This window comes from Protomyctophum parallelum (genome assembly GCF_964188405.1).
Source record: "Protomyctophum parallelum genome assembly, chromosome: 6".
NCBI lineage: Eukaryota > Metazoa > Chordata > Actinopteri > Myctophiformes > Myctophidae > Protomyctophum > Protomyctophum parallelum.
The window spans coordinates 12832116-12855973 of record NC_139701.1 but is presented as its reverse complement, the minus strand read 5'-3'; the positions used below and the strand labels follow the sequence as shown (position 1 = coordinate 12855973).

At 47.1% G+C, this 23858-nt stretch overlaps 1 protein-coding gene across 1 annotated transcript in view; it reads right to left on the bottom strand.

The window, feature by feature from the left end:
• shdb (Src homology 2 domain containing transforming protein D, b) overlaps positions 1–23858 on the bottom strand; it is a gene marked incomplete at its 3' end in the record, with an annotated part of 40307 nt that overhangs the window by 3065 nt on the left and 13384 nt on the right. Inside the window, 5 exon segments of the mRNA XM_083767435.1 lie at positions 1039–1158; positions 4370–4553; positions 5795–5851; positions 5854–5871; positions 21838–22161. Coding sequence (XP_083623561.1) covers positions 1039–1158; positions 4370–4553; positions 5795–5851; positions 5854–5871; positions 21838–22161 — 703 coding nt within the window.

Here is a 23858-nt window from a genome sequence, read left to right as displayed (position 1 = left end):
AGGGCAGGCTATATTATAGCCAGAATAGCAGATCTACAAGCTCATAGCGCGCTATGAGCGACGGCGGTCGACGACGACGGTCGACGACGGCGCGACAACGCGGGAACGGTGCTAGAGACACCGCCTGCGCCGGTCGGGGAAAATAAATAAATAAATTACATTCCCCAATAGTTGCGGGGGGACATTCAGACCCAAATTACCCCTCTATATGAATCCAACCTTCCCTTATCCCCTCCCTTGAGGCCTTCATGTGTGGTCTACTGCTCCATATACGGTGATTGATATTCATTAGCGATTAGAGAGCGGATGATGTGTGCACTGAAGTGTGCTCTACCTGGCTGATTAGCACTTAGCCAGCCCATCGGGGACCCAGGGGACACGCACGAGTAGGGAGAGGGGCCAAGGGTGGGAGGCAAGTGGGTTGAGACGTAGAGAGAGAGAGAGAGAGAGATGGGGGTTAGGGATTATGGTAGTAATTTATCTGGACGAATGTCTTATTCGTCCAGATAAGTGGAATATATTGCAGCATGTGAGTGACGGTCAGGAGAGGAATCAGCATGCTGATGATCTTAAGGAGCGACGGCGCAAGGGAGAGGAGAGGAGAGACAGATGGGGAAGCCGAATGGAATGTGAGATTGGCACATTTGGCGGTTTCAAACACTCGCACAAACAATCATTCCTGGGCACGCACGCATGCACATGCACATGCACATGCACATGCACATGCACATGCACATGCACATGCACATGCACATGCACGCCTCCATGATCACAAAGCAAAATGTAAAAGTACAATAATTCAATCAAACTGCGAAAGTAGTTCATCTGAGAATGAATTGCTCTACCAGTCAATTAATCTCTGGCCATTGTGTGTCGTGTTGTTCATTGTGTGTTTGATGATGAATTGAATATGAAGGACCCCAAAGGAAACAAGCCTTTTGTGCTTTCTTGGGTTTTTTTTTTTATCCTCTTAGCAGACCTTGTTTTCAAACCGTGCTTTTCCTGTGTGTGTGTGTGTGTGTGTGTGTGTGTGTGTACCGTAGTGAGAGAGAGTATTCCGAGCGGCTGGTCTGGCTGTTCCTCAGCAGGTAGCTGCATTCTTTACACAGAGTCAGCAGGGACTCTGCCTCCGAACGTGACAGAGCACCGTGGTACCACCTGACACACACACACACACACACACACACACACACACACACACACACACACACACACACACACACACACACACACACACACACACACACACACACACACACACACACACACACACACACACACACACACACACACACACACACACACACACACACACACACACACACACACACACACACACACACACACACACACACACCAATGACCAATGGCTCTATGGATTTTTCCATGAAGAAAGTGGGGGGAGCCCACCATTTTAAGGGCGGAAATGTGACATGGTTTCTTAAAGGAGATAGATCATGTGTCTCGCAGCAACAGCTGCGACGCAGAAAAGGGGACAAATTATGTGTCACTGCAAATAACATACAAAATATATTTTCCAAGACAATTGCTTTGCTAATTGAGCTATGCCAATGAGATATGTACTGTGTGTGTGTGTGTGTGTGTGTGTGTGTGTGTGTGTGTGTGTGTGTGTGTGTGTGTGTGTGTGTGTGTGTGTGCGCGTGTGCGTGCGTGCGTGCGTGCATGCAATTAGCAAATAGGGCTTCTGTTACAGTGCAATTATAATACAGCTGTATAGCTCAATTATGTCACTATTATACCCCATACCATAATGAAAGTTTATAATTGCAAGTGATACAATAATGTATGCTCGTGCTACCATAATGACGTGCTCTCGTTTAGCATGCCCTGCGGCCAAAGAGCAGGTTACGGCCAAACTGGTCTGCTTCTCAGTTCAACTCACTCACTCACGGCCACGGACTTCATTAACGGGTATTTCATGAAATCCCAGGTGGCCAGGAACGCGTTTGACGAGTTTTTGAGCTTTGCATTAAATAATAATCCTCTCGGTCCTATTTACCCTAAAGCAGGGCTCCCGGCCGCTCGGCAACTCTGTGCTCAATGTGTTTTGCCAGCTTCAAGATGGCGGCGCGCACACACAATGCTGGGGCCGTTCGTCTCGGAATTACGGCTCAGGTTGAGCTGGGTTGAACAAAGCGACGACGTTAGAGGCTCAATACTAAATCCCCGTTACCGCACGTTTAAAATATTAACGCTTCTAAAGACTCTTAAATAGATGATCATCTCATTGGCTTTCGCGGATGGTCGCCAGCTGTTTTTTGGGGGGACCGGAAATGGCAGAGTATTCCAAGCGAAATTGAACGAGATGTCTATGGTGCCGATAATAATTGATAATAATAATGCATTGAAGTGAATTGCAGTGAATCAGCGAACAGTCAACGCCAGCATCTTCACGCCAATGGTGGCAACCAACCACTGGAGACAATGCAAGGTCCAGTGTCTTGCCTAAGGACACTTCGACATGTAGACAGGTCTGGGGCTGGGATTCGAACCGCCGGATCATTGGACGAACTGCTCTACCTCTGCAGACCTGTGGCACTGCACTGACTGCAGGCCCTCAGGCTGAGGTGACTCTGTCTGCAGACCTGTGGCACTGCACTGACTGCAGGCCCTGCAGGCATGAAGCGTACCGATCGCTACAGGTGGAGGTTTGATGCCGTTTCAGTTTAAAGCTAAAAAAGGACCGGTGGGCTCGTATTCGTAATAGCTCTTAAGAGACCATCAGGAGTAATGGTGCAGAATAATCTACCAACATCCTCATTGAGTGTCTGTGTGTGCTTTGTGTGTGTGCTTTATGTGTGTGTGTCTCTGTGTGTGTGTGTGTGTGTGTGTGTGTGTGTGTGTGTGCATGCTTCAAGGGCATGTACTTGCATTTCATTAGCAAAATAGCCCTTTATGTACACAGATGCAGCCCATCGATTTTGCGCCGACGACGTTTGAAATCCTGAGACCAAAGCAAATGTGTGCTTTAATGTTCCCTCGTAATTAGTTCTCCGCGCGCTGACCTTAGTTCATTCTGCCCATTTCTGATGAAGGTCGCTCGGCTGAGCGCGCTGCAGCAGTTCAGTTTTATGGACGGGGACGCCGTTCGGTGTTTTAAGCATCATGCTATGCTTTAGCCAATGAGAAATAGCAGATCTACAAGCTCACAACGCGGCACTCGAGCTTGTAGATATGCTATTTTTTTTTTAATCGTGAAAATGTTGCGCAAATGCTTTAATATATATTCTTTCACAGCTGACTTTTTTTAACTCGCATATTTGCCTCTGGCGGGTCCATGGAACAACATATTTTCAGATGGGCGTTGGCGGCCAATTACATATATTTTTGGGGGTCCTTGACACTAAATAGTTTGAGAACGAGCCAACGACTGACATAACACAGGTTTTTCAGAAAACCGTCAGGATTTAGAAGACTTCGTGCTCAGGTCTACATGGGTTAAGTGCCCTAAAACACTGTAGAAGATGAAAAGCGTGTGCAATAACACTGGGATCGCTTTGGCAGGATGTGTGTAGGAGGAGGAAAAGCTCCGTTCTGCTCCGCATGACTCACAATCACGTCAAAACGTCAAAGGACAGCAGACGTGTACGTGAGGTCACCTGACATCCGAGAGCGTACAAAATGTAACCACATTTGGTTACATTTGTATTCAATTAACAGCGTATACGACTATACGTGACACATGTTCAACTCTCCAAGGGTCTGTTAACCCATTCTAGACCCGAGGACATGTGTCACCTTATAGCTTTTAAACACTTTTGACCTGAGATCAGATTCCAAAAATGTCTTCTACATCCTGACAGTTTTCTGAAAAAGCTATGTTTCTGTGTCAGTCGTTCTTCGATTTTTCAAAAATAGCAGACCTACAAGCTCGTAGCGCGCCACTCGGTGGCGCGCTATGAGCTTGTAGGTCTGCTATTTTTCAATAGCTAAAGCATGACATGATGCTAACACCAAAAGGGGTCCCCGCCCAAAATGGGTTAACCGTTATTTTAAACTTTAGCCGTTGAAAAATAGCAGATCTAAAAGCTCATCGCGCGGCACTTGGTGTGAGCTTTTTTTGAAAAAACATGAAAATGTGCCATAAATCTTTGAATATATATTCTTTCACAGTGAACATTTTAAACTCATATCTTTGCATCTGGGGGGGGGGGGGGTGTCGCAGGAACAACACATATTCAGATGGGGGTCGGCGGCCAATTACATATCATTCTGGAGGTCCTTGGTTTTGAGCACCAGTTGCACCACCGATACGTTTTTTAAAATAAAACTGTCAGGATTTGGAAGACATTTTAGTGGGATCTGGTCTCGGGGTCTTAATGTGGATAAGTCAAGCAGACATACATACACCTGCTTCTCCAGAGGCAGGGTGGGGTCCACTCTCTCTCCGACCGTGGTCTCCTGGGGCAAGCGGAACTTCATGCCCCCTCCTCCTCCTCCGGCCAGCGGGCTGGACCTGGAGGCCCCTGGGGGCCGCAGACGCTCTGTGGGGGGCGAGGAGGAGCGGTCCCACTCTGCCCCGTCAAACTGCACTGTAGCGAGAGAGAGAGAGAGAGCGAGAGAGAGAGGGAGAGAGGAAGGGAGACAGACAGGAGGTCAGTGGAGATGACGGAGAAAGGACAGCGTACGATGTCATCGTCAACGGGGGCTCGATGCTCACAAACAGACAACAGATATCCGTGTTACAGAGCCACCCATGTGGGCTAGAGTGTCACCGTATAATCACCAGCATAATAGGGTGGCGTCATCATAGGGTGGTGCAGGACAGGATAATGTGGCGTGAGCTCATGTCCTCGTTTCCTATACTGTACAGTCGACTATATAGCAACGTTAAACAGATGGCCAACGGTGGCCACGCTCACGCTGAAATCCTGCTGAAACCTGCTTTTGTAAAAGAAAAGAAAAAGAAAAAAAAAAACTTGGAACTTCCAGGACTCAGCACATGGTTGTGGTGAATACAGAACAGCGAGTGAAGAACATGTGAAAAAGAAGCGATATCGCTGTAAAGAGACGTTTCTCAGTGGACACACAGGCTAACACAGGCACTGGGAAAAGCACGTAACAGCCGAATCAACAGGTACAGAGAGAGCGCTAATAAACAGTAAAATCCCACTCTTAAATTGAGTGTTCATTTACCGTATATTTCCAAATAGTAGCGCTGCCTCAAATTGCCTGCCCAGTTCCTTTAAAACGCAAAGGGTCTGACACCATTTTGCATATAACGCCCCGTCAAAATAATAGCCACCCCTCCCCAAATTAAAGCCAGGGATATTATTTGCAGGGGGGGGTTACTGTATTATTTGCAGTTTCTTCAGACAAATTTGGAACTGTAACCAAATAATGGATTATGGATCTATATCTCTGCTCCTTTAATCTATATTTCACCAGACATATCAGTAGGCAGGGTTTGTTTTGACGGTCTGTAGAAGTATGTCCAACTATCTTGATTTATCTTTCTATTGATCTAAGACCATCCGGTCAGGCGGTCACACTGTGGCTGTGAGTGACAGACAGGTGGGTGACGAAGGACGTCACATCACCACAACCTGCATGGTTTGACATCTGACCACCGTCACCTTTCACCATCCATTGAGCCCTGAGGTCAGGAAGGGCAGGTGCAGCAGGCCACCGGGGACGTTAGGGGACTTAGGGAGAGAGAGAGAGAGAGTGGACATCACCTCTGCCCATGGAGGTCAGCGAGAGCGAGAGGCTCATTGTGTGCTTGTGTGTGTGGGGGGGGGGGGGGGGGGGCTTATTGGGGGTGATAGGTCACCTTGCTCTCTGGGGGGTGCATCCTCTTCCAGCTGGCCCACTGGCGCGGGCCAGGGCTCTCCGACAACTCCCTCATTTCTGACAACGGGTTGGGGGTGGGGTGGGGGGAGTGAAAAGAAGAGGGAGTGGAGGAGAGAGAGAGAAAAACAGACCCAGAGGTGTTAGATTACCTAAATGGAGAGAGAAGTGGTGGGAGAGAACTGGCCATAGTAAGTAAGAGACCTGTGGTTGAATTGAACGCACTCGCGGTTTGAAAGCGGAGGAGTTTAGATCGAAGCGGAAAGAGAAGAGAAATGAGTCGACAACAGTGGAAGCAGTGTGTAAGTGTGTGTGTGTGTGTGTGTGTGTGTGTGTGTGTGTGTGTGTGTGTGTGTGTACGTGCCGTGTGTGTGCGTGGAGGTGACATTGTGGAGGTGTGCTGAAGTGACGTTTTCTCCTGTGATGAAACGTAGCTAAATATAAATATATCTGCTGAGCCCTCTCTCTCTCTCTCTCTCTCTCTCTCTTCAACATCCGAACATCACATCAAATCTCTAGCCATATACAGCACATACATATACAACAACTTACGGAACTCATCAACCGTACAGATATGTCTACTGAGCAGTCCTTCTACTCCACTACATCTTGGATCCAAATATTGTACTTTTACACCACTACATTTATTTGAAAACTTTACTTACTTTGTAGATTTTAATTATTATTACAAAACATTAACCACTTCAGCCCGACATTATACATTTCGGCCATTTGAAAATAGCCGATCTACTGATTGTAAACTTGAAATGGAACATTCGGCATAATGAGTACTATAGCTAGCAAGTACATTTTGAATTCCAGACTTTTACATGCAACAGAGTATTTCTACTGCATATTGCAGTATTGATACTTTACAAGTACAGAGGCCACATTTCAGAGCCCCCCCCCCCCACCAGCCGAATTGAAATTCTGTACGGCGACCTGGATTCTGACGAGACTTCTTTCTTTGTGCCGTCACCGTCATCCATCCGTCAGCTACACACGTCAGCTATCGCTCCTGTTCCCCAGAAGCCGTGCTCAGAGACACGCGTGCCCAGAGGGCAGAGACTCAGCGTGTCTATTCATACATACAGCAGCACTACCTCCTCCACAGGATGGGAACAGAGAGGAACCCACCCAGCCCCAAAAATAGCTCTCATTAGCCGGCATGAGCAAGACAACCAGCTCCTCGCAGCACTCATTACTGCGGCCCTCAGTGGCGACAAGCACACACGCACACACACACACCTATACCACGTTACCATTCTGGAATCTGTTTCACGCCATCATGCATCCAGCCAGCACCCCCACCAGAATCCACCACACACACACACTGAAAGCAGATTACAAAACAAATAATAGGAAAGGGGGGTGTGATATCTTAATGAGCCAACAGATCCGAAGCCCCCCCCCCCCCCCCCCCCCCCCCCCCCCCAGGTCTCGAACATCAAAGGCCGCCTGAATGGGCGTTTGGAGAGGGTCTCGATGCTGTACATCATGCCCCTCTCTCTTCAGGCCTGGGTTAATTATTGAGCAGGCAGACACACTCCGCCACTTTCTCTCTGGCTCTCTGTGAATTATTGATGCACGGCGCGGCACAATGGCCCCCATCTGGAGCTGGGCCGCACCTCCGCCCCAAAAGTCAGGATTAAAGGCTCTGGCCTGGCAACCCGTCTGCACAGGCACGCAAGCACACACACGCTCACACTCTCTCTCTCTCTCTCTCACGCACGCACACACACACGCTCACACTCTCTCTCTCTCTCTCTCACGCACGCACACAATGACGTCCTGAACCTTACACCAAGTCCAGCTGCCACCATCACCCCCCCCCCCCCCCCCCCAACACACATAAAGTGAGAAAAGAAAGTGTAAATGATGAGAGATCACAGATCTGCCAGAAAATGGAGAGAGAGAGAGAGAGAGAGAGAGAGAGAGAGAGAATGCTTGCAGCAAAGAATCTAGATATGCATGCAGATCATTTACTTCTGAACTCCTATAATATAGTTTGGAAATCCCACAGCGGTATACAGCCCCTAATTTCTTTTCTCCAGAAATAGCAGTTGCGTTGTTGTGACACATGTGAGCTTGTAGATCTGCTATTCCTGTTGAATGTTGGACCCAGAATGAGGACGCTATAGGGTTCATGTGGTCATGTATTCCAGGCAAAGGCATTCTGAGGAGGTCTGGTCACCATTGAAATAAAACGTCTGGGGTTTCGAGGCTAGGTCACCCATAAACCAAGACGCCATGTTCCACTGACCTGACAGACGTCTTGCAAGCACGCACGAGACATGATGCACACGCACGCACACACACACACACACACACACACACACACACACACACACACACACACACACGCATAGACAGACACACACACACACACACACACACACGCATAGACAGACAGAGAGAGAGGGAGAGAGAGGAGTAAGCCAAGAGAATCCATTTCAGGCTAGAAATGTTTGCAGCCGTTTATATGTTTGATTCATGAGGAAAAGGTTCAGCAGCCTTACACCATGCTCTCTATGTTTGGGTCCGTGTGGTTTCTCCAGTTCATGCGTCAAAAAGGATGTTTCTATAGAAAGTGTGTGTGTGTGTGTGTGTGTGTGTGTGTGTGTGTGTGTGTGTGTGTGTGTGTGTGTGTGCTCACACGTGTGTGTGTGCGTTCACATGTGCAGTATACTGAGACGCAATGCATCATACAGTAGGTTCAGTGTGACCTGAATGCAATGCCAGTGGAAAATGTTCCCTGTGCGAACACAATGGCCCCTGATTCTGGGGCGAATACATGATTAAAACAATGAAATTAAATAAAACTTGCGCACGCAGGCACGCACACACGCACACACACAGGGGGGAGGAACATCTGGCTTCCATTTATTTCTAAATGGGAACCTGTGGCTCCTCCTCCTCTGTTCGTCAACACATGGTATACAGACAACACACTTCAACAAACCGTCTGAGAACAACCATATTCCACTCTTAAAAAAAGAAGAAAAAAAAACCGTCTCAAGCGAAATAGCAAAAAACAGGTGTGAAAATTTGGGGTCTGGCGCCTCTACCACCTGCCAGCAATTACCAGGAATTATTTGAGAGGAAGAATGAATAATAAATAGGATTTTCCTAATTCCTTTTTGCAGAAAGACACACGTCTACCCTGATTGATGTATAACGGACTCCCCCAGTTCTGGGCAAGCTGTTATTTCAGCGTCTGAAACAAAAAAAGGGGGCAGAACCAAAACAAAAGACAATAAAACGGCTTCATTAGGCTTCGGTTTATGAAGACATCTGCTTTTCCGCAGCCAGCGCTGCACACAAAGGACGTCCACACAAACGGGCCCCCGTAATGACACAATTAACCACCTTTTCTCCAGTGTGAAATAAAAACTAATTTCCATTAACGCAGACGTCCCACATAAAAAAAAGGAAGCACGCCACAACTATCACACAGTGAAATGATTCTGCACATGTTATATTCCCATCTTCCCACTGTAGATACATACATACAGTCATGTTACATGTATTTTATTTTGGCTTGAGCTCTGAAAAGCATCAAGATATTCCGTGGCTATCTTTTTTTTCTTCCTTCGCTGTATCCATTTTCCAGAGGATTCAATATCCCCGTTCCCTGGTGACCGCATCAGCCACCCCACCCCCCTCTCTCTTTATCTCCTTCTCTCCTTTACCCACTACACCTCCTCTGAGTGGGGCATTATCTCTCCTTTCATTCCCTTCAATCCTTCCCCTCCCGTGCCCTCCTCTCTCCCCCTACTCCCTATTCTCATCACCTCACTCTCCATCCCGGGGAATCACGGAGGACAAGGCTTTTCATTAATGTCAGTAACGCTTCACACTCCAGGAGAAAGAAAAAAGGAGGAGAGAGAAATGGGCGGGAGGGAGGGGGAAAAGGGCGACAACGAGGGATCCATAGAGAGAGAGAGAGAGAGAGAGAGAGAGAGAGAGAGAGAGAGAGAGACAGAGAGACAGAGACAGAGACAGAGAGATAGAGAGAGAGACAGAGAGAGAGACAGAGAGAGAGAGAGAGAGACAGAGAGAGAGAGAGACAGAGAGAGAGAGAGACAGAGAGAGAGAGAGACAGAGAGAGACAGAGAGAGACAGAGAGACAGAGACAGAGAGAGAGAGAGACAGAGAGAGAGAGAGAGACAGAGAGAGAGAGAGACAGAGAGAGAGAGAGACAGAGAGAGACAGACAGAGACAGAGAGACAGAGAGAGACAGAGAGAGACAGAGAGAGAGAGACAGAGACAGAGACAGAGAGAGAGAGAGAGACAGAGGGATGGCTGGATGGAGTGAAGAAGAGAGCAAGAGCGAGATGAGAATCCTTCCGGACGGAATGCCAGTAAATTGATAGAGGCCAGTTGGATGCCCCCCGGGGTCTCCTTGGAACAGTGACATAACACTGATGGGAATCCAAGCATTTCGTTTCTCACTCCTTCATTCGCACGTTATACAAATACACATGCTATTAATGCGCGCGCACACACACACGCACTCACACACACGCACACACACGTGCACACAAACAAGCACATTCATCTAATAATACTAATAATGTCCAGGCAAGGAAATAGGACACTGTATGGCCGTCTAATTAAGCTCTCGTGAACAAGGCATTGTACAAAGTGACACAAACTACAAGTGCTACGGTTATTCACTTAATAAAGGAGAAAGGGAACAGGTCAGGCTGACTGCGTCTGGGAACTATACGGATCAGATCTAGTAGGTCTGCATGAGCACTTTGAGCAGATATTCGGAATATTATGCTCTCAAAGGAAAATCTCCTATATCTAATATTTCCACAGACTCATGCATCCTTAATATCAACATGTTCTTATTCAAAACAAGATGGATTTTCGGAATCCCGAGTAACAACTCACCAAATACACTTCTCCCCAGACATTCTGGTGTGCATGCTCATATACACTTTACTCCATCTCCAGTCATGTCTGTCCTCAGTATTGTTCACTTCCCATTGTTGTCGACGCTCTGTTGTTTTTGTCTCACTACAGTATATACTTGTATTCTATTTCCTTGTTTTTTTGGGGGGTTTTTTGTGTGTGAATACTTTAAATGTATGTGAAGTTGTTTGTGTACGAGTGTATAATGTATATATCCTGTGAAAGTATGAAACAGCTGAGGTTGTGGGGAAAAAATAAATCAGTTGTAAGAAAAATTTATACTTGTAATTCTGTGAAGTTGCCTAAACTGAAAAAAAAAAAAACAAGATGGGATGAAGGGAAACTGTGTGGTGTGGAATGGTCTGATTTGACCTACAAAAAGGCAACAACAGTCTTACTTCCTAATAAGTTGAGGGCTGTGGCGCTGAGAATGCTGCAGCTGTCAAGTGGATCGCCTCACATCTGACAGACAGAGAACAGAGAGTGCAGGAGCTCAGTGGCTCCCTGTCCAATGCCAAGCCGACAGACTGTGGGCGTGCTGCAAGGCAGCGTCTTATAGGACCACTGCTATACCCAGCAAGCCAAATGACGTCATGATGGCGTTATGATGATGACGTCCTCCGGTGACTCCGGTGGACGCTCAGGACTATAGGCCAGATCACAGCCCATATGGGGATGATCTTTATGTTCAGGACTAGGCCAGATCACAGCCCACATGGGGATGATCTTTATGTTCAGGACTAGGCCAGATCACAGCCCATATGGGGATGATCTTTACGTTCAGGACTATAGGCCAGATCACAGCCCATATGGGATGATCTTTACGTTCAGGACTATAGGCCAGATCACAGCCCATATGGGGATGATCTTTACGTTCAGGACTATAGGCCAGATCACAGCCCATATGGGGATGATCTTTACGGTCAGGACTAGGCCAGATCACAGCCCATATGGGGATGATCTTTACGGTCAGGACTAGGCCAGATCACAGCCCATATGGGGATGATCTTTACGGTCAGGACTAGGCCAGATCACAGCCCATATGGGGATGATCTTTACATTCAGGACTAGGCCAGATCTCAGCCCATATGGGATGATCTTTATGTTCAGGACTAGGCCAGATCACAGCCCATATGGGGATGATCTTTACAATCAGGACTAGGCCAGATCACAGCCCATATGGGGATGATCTTTACGGTCAGGACTAGGCCAGATCACAGCCCATATGGGGATGATCTTTACAATCAGGACTAGGCCAGATCACAGCCCATATGGGGATGATCTTTACGGTCAGGACTAGGCCAGATCACAGCCCATATGGGGATGATCTTTACATTCAGGACTAGGCCAGATCACAGCCCATATGGAGATGATCTTTACATTCAGGACTAGGCCAGATCACAGCCCATATGGGGATGATCTTTACATTCAGGACTAGGCCAGATCACAGCCCATATGGGATGATCTTTACATTCAGGACTAGGCCAGATCACAGCCCATATGGGGATGATCTTTACGTTCAGGACTAGGCCAGATCACAGCCCATATGGGATGATCTTTACATTCAGGACTCGGCCAGATCACAGCCCATATGGGATGATCTTTACATTCAGGACTAGGCCAGATCACAGCCCATATGGGATGATCTTTACATTCAGGACTAGGTCAGATCACAGCCCATATGGGATGATCTTTACGTTCAGGACTCGGCCAGATCACAGCCCATATGGGATGATCTTTACATTCAGGACTAGGCCAGATCACAGCCCATATGGGGATGATCTTTACATTCAGGACTAGGCCAGATCACAGCCCATATGGGATGATCTTTACATTCAGGACTAGGCCAGATCACAGCCCATATGGGATGATCTTTACATTCAGGACTAGGTCAGATCACAGCCCATATGGGATGATCTTTACATTCAGGACTAGGCCAGATCACAGCCCATATGGGATGATCTTTACATTCAGGACTAGGTCAGATCACAGCCCATATGGGGATGATCTTTACGTTCAGGACTCGGCCAGATCACAGCCCATATGGGATGATCTTTACATTCAGGACTAGGCCAGATCACAGCCCATATGGGGATGATCTTTACGTTCAGGACTAGGCCAGATCACAGCCCATATGGGGATGATCTTTACGTTCAGGACTAGGCCAGATCACAGCCCACATGGGGATGATCTTTACGTTCAGGACTAGGCCAGATCACAGCCCATATGGGATGATCTTTACATTCAGGACTAGGCCAGATCACAGCCCATATGGGATGATCTTTATGTTCAGGACTAGGCCAGATCACAGCCCATATGGGATGATCTTTATGTTCAGGACTAGGACAGATCACAGCCCATATGGGGATGATCTTTATGTTCAGGACTAGGCCAGATCACAGCCCATATGGGATGATCTTTATGTTCAGGACTATAGGCCAGATCACAGCCCATATGGGATGATCTTTACGGTCAGGACTAGGACAGATCACAGCCCATATGGGGATGATCTTTACATTCAGGACTATAGGCCAGATCACAGCCCATATGGGATGATCTTTACATTCAGGACAAGGCCAGATCACAGCCCATATGGGGATGATCTTTACATTCAGGACTAGGCCAGATCACAGCCCATATGGGATGATCTTTATGTTCAGGACTAGGCCAGATCACAGCCCACATGGGGATGATCTTTACATTCAGGACTAGGCCAGATCACAGCCCATATGGGGATGATCTTTACGTTCAGGACTATAGGCCAGATCACAGCCCATATGGGGATGATCTTTACGTTCAGGACTATAGGCCAGATCACAGCCCATATGGGGATGATCTTTACGGTCAGGACTAGGCCAGATCACAGCCCATATGGGGATGATCTTTACGGTCAGGACTAGGCCAGATCACAGCCCATATGGGGATGATCTTTACGGTCAGGACTAGGCCAGATCACAGCCCATATGGGGATGATCTTTACATTCAGGACTAGGCCAGATCTCAGCCCATATGGGATGATCTTTATGTTCAGGACTAGGCCAGATCACAGCCCATATGGGGATGATCTTTACAATCAGGACTAGGCCAGATCACAGCCCATATGGGGATGATCTTTACGGTCAGGACTAGGCCAGATCACAGCCCATATGGGGATGATCTTTACATTCAGGACTAGGCCAGATCACAGCCCATATGGAGATGATCTTTACATTCAGGACTAGGCCAGATCACAGCCCATATGGGGATGATCTTTACATTCAGGACTAGGCCAGATCACAGCCCATATGGAGATGATCTTTACATTCAGGACTAGGCCAGATCACAGCCCATATGGGGATGATCTTTACATTCAGGACTAGGCCAGATCACAGCCCATATGGGATGATCTTTACATTCAGGACTAGGCCAGATCACAGCCCATATGGGGATGATCTTTACGTTCAGGACTAGGCCAGATCACAGCCCATATGGGATGATCTTTACATTCAGGACTCGGCCAGATCACAGCCCATATGGGATGATCTTTACATTCAGGACTAGGCCAGATCACAGCCCATATGGGATGATCTTTACATTCAGGACTAGGTCAGATCACAGCCCATATGGGATGATCTTTACGTTCAGGACTCGGCCAGATCACAGCCCATATGGGATGATCTTTACATTCAGGACTAGGCCAGATCACAGCCCATATGGGGATGATCTTTACATTCAGGACTAGGCCAGATCACAGCCCATATGGGATGATCTTTACATTCAGGACTAGGCCAGATCACAGCCCATATGGGATGATCTTTACATTCAGGACTAGGTCAGATCACAGCCCATATGGGATGATCTTTACATTCAGGACTAGGCCAGATCACAGCCCATATGGGATGATCTTTACATTCAGGACTAGGTCAGATCACAGCCCATATGGGGATGATCTTTACGTTCAGGACTCGGCCAGATCACAGCCCATATGGGATGATCTTTACATTCAGGACTAGGCCAGATCACAGCCCATATGGGGATGATCTTTACGTTCAGGACTAGGCCAGATCACAGCCCATATGGGGATGATCTTTACGTTCAGGACTAGGCCAGATCACAGCCCACATGGGGATGATCTTTACGTTCAGGACTCGGCCAGATCACAGCCCATATGGGATGATCTTTATGTTCAGGACTAGGCCAGATCACAGCCCATATGGGATGATCTTTATGTTCAGGACTAGGACAGATCACAGCCCATATGGGGATGATCTTTATGTTCAGGACTAGGCCAGATCACAGCCCATATGGGATGATCTTTATGTTCAGGACTATAGGCCAGATCACAGCCCATATGGGATGATCTTTACGGTCAGGACTAGGACAGATCACAGCCCATATGGGGATGATCTTTACATTCAGGACTATAGGCCAGATCACAGCCCATATGGGATGATCTTTACATTCAGGACTAGGCCAGATCACAGCCCATATGGGGATGATCTTTACATTCAGGACTAGGCCAGATCACAGCCCATATGGGATGATCTTTATGTTCAGGACTAGGCCAGATCACAGCCCACATGGGGATGATCTTTACATTCAGGACTAGGCCAGATCACAGCCCATATGGGGATGATCTTTACATTCAGGACTAGGCCAGATCACAGCCCACATGGGGATGATCTTTACATTCAGGACTAGGCCAGATCACAGCCCATATGGGGATGATCTTTACATTCAGGACTAGGCCAGATCACAGACCATATGGGGATGATCTTTACGTTCAGGACTAGGCCAGATCACAGCCCATATGGGATGATCTTTACATTCAGGACTAGGACAGATCACAGCCCATATGGGGATGATCTTTACGGTCTTAATGGGCAGAATTTATGTTGGGTGATATTCTGGGCCATATCTGACTAGTCTTCACTAATTCGCCCAGGTCCTGACCGTGCTTGCTGGGTATTCTTCATCTTCACCGTCCATAAACGATATATTATGAGAGATGCATGGTCTTGTTTTGAAAACCTAGCAAACGCTCGTCTCAAAATAAGGATGCGAACATGCTTCGAAGACTGTAAGCTGCAGCAATTGGCCCTCTTCGTCTCTATAGGGCTAGGCAAAACAAAGTCTATTTTCTTTGGACCCAAGCCCAGAGTCTAAAGGCGGCTCCTGGAATCAAGGTGGAACTAGGCACTTAGGTCATACCGTAGCAGCAGCAAAAACAGCAGGGAAATACGATCATGTTGGGAGGAGACATTTTCGGGAGCTCAAATGGCTGCCAGTCGAGGTCAAATTAGTCCAGCTTTTAAGCTCAATATGGCCCACAAAATGTTAAATGCCGGTACCTGAACAACTACTTTCCTAGCGTACGTAGGGGCATCACACAGTCTCTGCATCCTTCGGAAGGTGTGAGAAGGACTATAGTCCTGCCTGTGTGGAATGGACTTTATTCGCATTAACCCATTTTGACCTAAGATCACATTCTAAAAATGTCTTCTACATCCTGACAGTTTTCTGAAAAAGCTATGTCATATGTATGTCATACTTTGATTTTTCAAAAACAGCAGATCTACAAGCTCATAGCGCGCCACCGAGTGGCGCGCTATGAGCTTGTAGATCTGCTGTTTTTCAATAGCTAAAGCATAACGTAATGTTGTTGTTTTAAGCACAATAACTATAACGATACAAATCTGAAAAACTAAGCATGTTCAGCGCAACTTCATCAACGGCAGCCATTAAAAATGCATTGGATGTCTGGGATGCAATCATTCTCACTCACCCTTGAAGGTTTCGTCATTAATGGAGATGAGGAGACAGATAAAAATAGCTATAGCGCTATAGCTGGTAGACTAGCTGACGTAACTTCAGGTAACCATGTCCCCATATATCCTATTGCATGCGTCGTTCAGCATTAGATTCACTGCAGGTGTGCCCCCGAGTCATATGGGTGTGCCAATAGTCATGTCAGTGAGTGTACATTAGCACACCTAGATCTAACAATTATTAATTTGTGTTAGTTGCAGTCATTTTGCTGACGGCCCAGGGTAGGTATACAACTCCAACCTCCCCCGTCAAACCAAACTCAGCTTCGTCCATGCAACGGTCTGTTCTATATACATGTACGGCAGTGAATGCTGGACCCTGAAGCCCAGTGGCGTGCACAGACATTTAGAGGGGCAGGTGCCTCAAGTGAAAAGAAAAGGGCACCTTGTGCAGTGCGTGAAACCGGCCCGGTTGCCTTAATAGTGTGACATTTATACATTTTGGGGCCTAAATAATATATTAGAAGCTTTTTATCAAGAATTGATCAATGTCACCATGGTCCACTTACTGTACAGCGTTTTTTTTTTCTTCCCAGGAGACTTTATATACTCGTTGCATTGTGCATTTATTTCATGTTGTCCCAATTACTCCTTCAGAGCGCTTGTGTCTTCATCATTTGTATACATCTTAATTCTGGAATAAACTTCCCATCAGACCAGACTTTTCTTTCAAGTGTATATTTTCTCATCTTGTGCATTAAAAATCTCCGATCAATGGTGATGTAGCACCCCCTAGTGTCTATCTGTGCACGCCACTGGTGAAGCCAACCCTGCAGATGTCTGTGCTACACCAGAATGCTGCGTGCAGTACTTAACGTCAGAGCAAGATTACACGTTACCAACGAGATCATGTAAAGGGTGAGCCAGAAAATAGCAGCCAGGAAAATGAGCCTTATAGCAGGACACTGCCAAAGACATCGGACGCCAATTAGTGCTGTGGGAACCAATCGCGAGGACGTCCCACAATAACATACACGGATGTACTCAAGAACGATGTAAAGGGTGCAAAGCACCAACACACTGGCCTGATGTAGACATGTAGACATGCAGTAGTTTTTAACCTGGACTGGAGAACAAACTAAATCTCATTAGCTCATTAATGAATGGCTGAGTTGCCACTCATACATTGCTGTACACGAGCCTCTGACTTCCACACATTAATGACAGCTGCAATTAGACCTGGGCTCCGGTGGTGACTGGTGACAGCGTCCTAGTGTTTACATTTTAAATCTGTTGGAGTGAATGAAGGCTGTCACAACACTAACCGTCCGTCCCCTCCCCCCCCCCCCCCCCCCCCACAGGCTCACTATGGCTGTCAACACAACTGACCGTGACAGACGTTGTGCCGACAGGACACATAGTGGTAATCCTTGGCTTGAAGTATCATTTTGATAACATGCATATGCACACACACTCTAGTATATACTGTACACCCGTGGGAACGACAGAAGCTGATTACTGTACGGGGTATAAAGCAGGGTTGTGGAAGCTGCAAAATGTTTATTTTTAGATTTTGTTCATAAGGCGCTGGAGGATAAATGTAATATGAACAGACACCCCATAACATACACATACGTACACATACGAAGGCAAACCATAAACAGCCTCTCAGTTGTATTTGATCTACAAGCTCATAGCGTGCCACAGAGTGTTGCGCTACGAGCTTGTAGGTCTGCTATTTTTGAAAAATCGTTAAAATGTGGCGCAAATCACTGAATATATATTTCAGAGTGAACATTTTTAACTCAAATATTTGCTTCTGGGGAGGTCCCTGGAACTACATATTTTGAGATGGGGGTCCGTGGCCCAATAGAGATAATTCTGGGGGTCCTTGACATGAAAAAGGTTGAGAACCACTGACATAGAAACATAGGTTTTTCAGATTTTTTTTAGGATTTAGAAGCCTTTTCTTTAATCGACCTCAGTCCAAAATGGGTTAATGCATGCGCTTTCTTGCCTCCGCCTTGATTTAAATCATGAGTTTTCAACCTGGGGGTCCACGGACGTATTGCAGGTGGTCCCTGCACTGGCCATGCATTCAGAAGAAAAAATTATTACAAAACGGTACTTGTCAATTTAAAATTTAAAAAATGTACTTGTATGTGCTATTCTTGTTTCCTTTTTACATGTGAATAATAATATTTTGAGGGAAGACTTGCGAATGCGAGCGCTGTCCGTTTTGCTCCAGGAACAGTGAAAAAAGTACTTAGCCTATAGAATGATATCGCTGATCTTTAAATAAAATGCTTCAAAAACTAGATTTTTTTTTGTTTGTCCAGCTCCTAATCTTAAACCCATGGAATGGTGCACAAACCGCCGCCACTATTGTGTCAGTTGGGTCTATGATGGACCCACTCCAACACAATAGTGGTGGTGGTCCCCCAGGTTGCTCCTATACATGGACGGTGGTCCCTGGGTCAAAATCAGTTGGAAATCCCTGCTTTAAATGACTGGTTTATGCCACAAAGACCATCTGTGTAGAGGCGTTTGTGGTTTTCCGTGTGTGTGTGCGCGCGTGCGTGCGTGCGTGTGTGTGTGTGCGTGTAGAGGTGATGATGAGGTTAGGGGTGGTGGGCCCCCTACCGCGGGTTATCTGACTGAGTGTGTCATATCAGCAGGGAGGGAGAAACGTGGGGGACAGCCCAGTGGCTGAAGCTGTGTCTATGTGCGTGTGTCTGTGTGTGTGTGTCTATGTGTGTGTGTGTGCGTGCCCGTGTAGCCTCACCAGGTGACTGATTGCACCCTGCCACCATGGCCGTGACTCCCCGCCCTCCCCTCAGCCTCTCCAGAGACCCCCGACCATTCATTTTCCTCAAGGCCCCTCCCCTCCGAGGAGCCATGGCCGTCCACGAGCATCAAATCTACCATAACCTTGGATGTCCCTCTCTCTCTCTCTCTCTCTCTCTCTCTCTCTCTCCCCCCATTCCTCTTTCCATCTCGCTGTCTCTCTCCCCTCCCCCTCCCCCCTCTTGTAGACGCGGGCTGGGTGGGGTGTGGGGGAATATGGATTAAATGTTGAGAATGGAAAACAGTGTTTGTGTGTTTACAATGTACAATGTGCTACGGTCTGTCCAACACAGACAGACAGACAGACAGAGAGACTGACAGACAGACACTGCTGACTCCAAGTGGAAAAGAAAACAAGGCAAGGGGGGGAGGGGGGGGGGGGTTGACTCCGTGTCACAGGAACGTTTTCCTCTCTAATCCGCTCTCTCTAATGGTGTTGCTGTACATGCTCATTTTCAAGAGTGCATTTTTGGCATAAAATGGAGATGGGGAGAATGAGAATGAGGGGGAGAGAGAGAAAGAGAGAGAGAGAGAGGGAGAGAGAGAGAGAGAGAGAGAGCTCAGTAGGCGAGAGGTGACTTGGGTTAAGTCACGTGCACGTTCTGTGTGCACGTCCAAATCACGTCGATTTCCCCCAGCTTGAGTTATGGCACTACTTCCGTTGTTTGGTCGGCATGTGCGAGTGATTGGAAAGAGAGAGAAAAAAGGTGTGCCTTTGTATTTATACACGTGCACTTATAGGCCAGCTTCCTCAGAGAGCTAATTTAACTCTGGTGTGTATAGAAACGGAACCCGTATACGAGGTTCCGTTTATAATTAAACTGTGTAGTCGCGTGCCGTTCTGCTGACCATGACTCTTATTAGCACCGGATCAGTCACGCACATATAAGCATGTAATTAACAGAGAGGGGGGGAGCAGACGGAGGAGGGGAAACGAGGGAAAAGAGGAGGTGAGCGCGTGTGTGTGTGTGTGTGTGTGTGTGTGTGTGTGTGTGTGTGTGTGTGTGTGTGTGTGCGCATGCAAGGCAGCTTGATTTATTATCCCATCACCTTGACCTTGTGACTGTGAGATGCAGCTCAATTAAGCTGGCTTGGCCTGCTGTACTGTGTTCTGATCTACTCCACACTTCCCCATCACTCACTCACAGCTCCTCTGCCTGGCTTTAAATTCACTGTAAATAAAAATACTCTTGTGTTCATTCAACTCGTACAGATGTAATTAAATGTACACCAAATACACTCTGTGTGTTAAATAGATGGAACACTGACGATGGGGTATTACTCGGCCACTCTCCATCCACCCTTCTAGTGCTGTGGCCGTTTTGACCTCAAAATTTAAAAGAAATCTTCTAAATCCTCCAGTTTTCTGAAATAAATATTTTCACTTCATTCATTCTTCAAAAATAGCAGACCTACAAGCTCGTAGCGCGCCACTCGGTGGCGCGCTATGAGCTTGTAGATCTGCTATTTTTCAATAGCTAAATATTACAACATAATGTTTAAAACACCAAAAGAGGTTTCCGCCCAGAATGGGTTAAGAACAATGACTATGAAAGAAAATGCTTACAATATTAAAATCACTGGGGAAAAAAGAAAGAAAAAGAGATACGATTCCAATATGATTCCCGTGCTCATGCTGCAGTTTGCTGTGAGCGAGTGGGTTCTGTGTCACGAGTCGAGTGTGTGGCGCCGGCGAGGTGAAGAAAAATCAATATCCACCCCAGGTGGTTGAAAGCGTGTGATATAGACTGAGTATGAAATGTCCTTCACCACGACGCCAACATCGTTTACCCCCTTCTGAGACCCATGACCTCCTTTCAAACCATTCTGCTAGTCTAGGTTGGCTCCGAGTAGAGGACAGCGTTATGGGTTGACATTAAAAAAAATCACACCCGTGTGAACCCCCCCCCCTCTCTCTCATTAGCAGGCAACAGTGCAGCACTCTCTCTCTCTCTCTCTCTCTCTCTCTCTCTCCGTTTCTGGCACAACAGCGCCACTACTGGTACTAATAGTCATACTGGTGCTCATTAACGTCACATAGGCGGACACATAGGTGAACACGGACATTGCTGTTCCTTGGAGTGGTTGCACCACTCAAAAATTGCCCTCGATGCCCTCAATTACCCACATACCTGACTACGGTAATGACCTCGACAAAAGTCAGCGACGCCCACAAACACTAGGGGGAGCGAGAACGATCTATGCAGATCACTGGCCTACATTCAGTAGGCCAAAAGGAGAGGAAATAATGACTGCTCCCTTAGACAGGTGATGATCACCCCCCTCCCTCGTCCTTACACCCCCTTAGTTTTTTGTTCCACTCTGTACATAGTGTTTTTTATATGCCGTGATGAGATTGAATTTTGTTGTTACTTTTCATGTCACGTTTATGAATTTAATACATGGGACCCGAATGCTATCCTTTTAGACCAAGTTTTTGACTGTACAGTACTCTATTATTTCATTATTATGTCTAATAGTATTCAAATCAATCAATAAATCAAGTCACCTGCGAAGGCTTTGGAGATGTGGTCCTTCTTCCACTCCCAGGGCTGGTCGTATTCGTCGGCCGGCCTCTCGTCATCCTGGGGCAGCCTGCTGCTCTCCTTGGCCTCCTCGTGGGCCTCGCTGTAGCCCGGCGGTCCCCGGCCCGGCCCGCTGTACCCGGGTGGCCCCCGGCCCGGCCCGCTGTACCCCGGTGGCCCCCGGCCCGGCCCGCTGTACCCCGGTGGTCCCCGGCCCGGCCCGCGGCTCCGCTCGTCCTCGTAAGGGGTGTCGTAGAGCTGGACCTCTCCCCGTGTCCACCCCCCTCCTCCGGGTCCACGCTGGAGCTCTGTCAGGCCAACACACACACACACACACACACACACACACACACACACACACACAGTCACGCAAATACATGTTACTGTACGTTACACACAGTCACATACATGTTACTGTAGCCAAAACCAAGCCAGAGAATGGTGAAGAGCACTGATGTCGCATGCACAATCAGCAGTGGTGGAAAACAATATGTCTTTTGTGTCTCAAATTGTTTCTTAAGTAAAAGTATCAATACTGCAATGCAGAAATAGTCAGATAATAAAAAGTTGGGGCACGGTGGCACAGTGGGTAGGGCTGTCACCACACAGCTAGACAGCGCTGGGTTTGATTCCCGCTGGGGACGCTGTGTGCGCTGGGGGCGTGTTCTCTCCTCCGCGTCGTCAGTGCCCATACCTTAGGTGGGGTTGCCAAAAAGGACCTTAATGTGTGGATGTTCTCCCCGTGTCCCCGAGGGTAGGTACCCTCACAAAGAACATGCAGTAATCCTGGTCTCTAAACTGCCTCCCCCTGGCCAGCTGGGTGCCCGTTGGAGGGGAAAGGAACAGGTTGGAATAACGTGTTCCTTCCACGCGCTACGTCCAACCGGGGAAACTCCCCCGGTCAGGTGAAAAGAAGCAACGTGGACTCCTCATGGATTGAAGGAAGCATGAGGTCAGTCTGTTGCTCTCCCCAGGTTGGCAAAGGGTGTGTAGCGCCCAGGATTACATTAGATAATTGATACTGGGTGAAAAACATGGGCTGCAAAAATCGTGGGAAAAAACTAACAAAGTTAGTTAAAAAGTTTACTTGAGTAAAAGGTACAAATGTATTGGCATCAAAATATACTTAAAGTGCAGCAAGTAAAAAGTACTAATTATGCAGAATGTCCCATCTAAAATGTGTAAAAGTCTTTTGAAAATAGTAGCTCTACAAACTCGGCTATTTTCACATGGCCAACGTTTAAATAATAAACGTTTTGCAATAATAATAATAATAATAATCAAAATCTACATAGTAAGTATAAAGTTTTCAAATAATTTCAGTAAAAGTTGAATATTTGACTCTGAGATGTAGTGGAGTAGATGGAGTAAATGGAAATACTCCACTAAAGTAAAGAATTCCACACTTAAGTACAGTACTTGAGTACACGTACTTAGTTACTTAGTTACCACTGCTCGTAAGCATGCAGACACGACACACACACTTTGAATTCCAAATGTCGCCTGACACCCGGCAGGGCGTAGGAACCTGTCAGCGACGGGGCAACGCGCTCAGGGGACCTGAAAAGCTGTCGGAACACGACGAGGTTCCACTAAACAAAAGTGAACAGCAAAATGCCTATTGATTGTCGACCTGACTGGGACTGGCGTGGAGAGACAGATTGTGTTTGCACAGCTTGCCGTATAAGGCTCAGCAGCTCGTATGTGTGGGCTTAAATTGGCCTTGGGCGAGACGCTGGGTTACTCAAATCATCTCTCCTTTCAACACCCCACGGCTCTTCAACATCAGATCACGCATCAATCATTCCTCAACGCGGAATTCTGGAAAATCATAATAATCCAAGGATGAATTTCTCAACTGACAGCCCCGTAAATCCACCGCCCCGAAAAGCCATTCGTCAACCCGTCCTCCTCAACTTCAAAATGTGAAGAGTTTGCAGCATTTCTCAAGAGACGAGATAAGATAAATCATGTTGGATCTATTCTATAAACCATAGCGGATGTG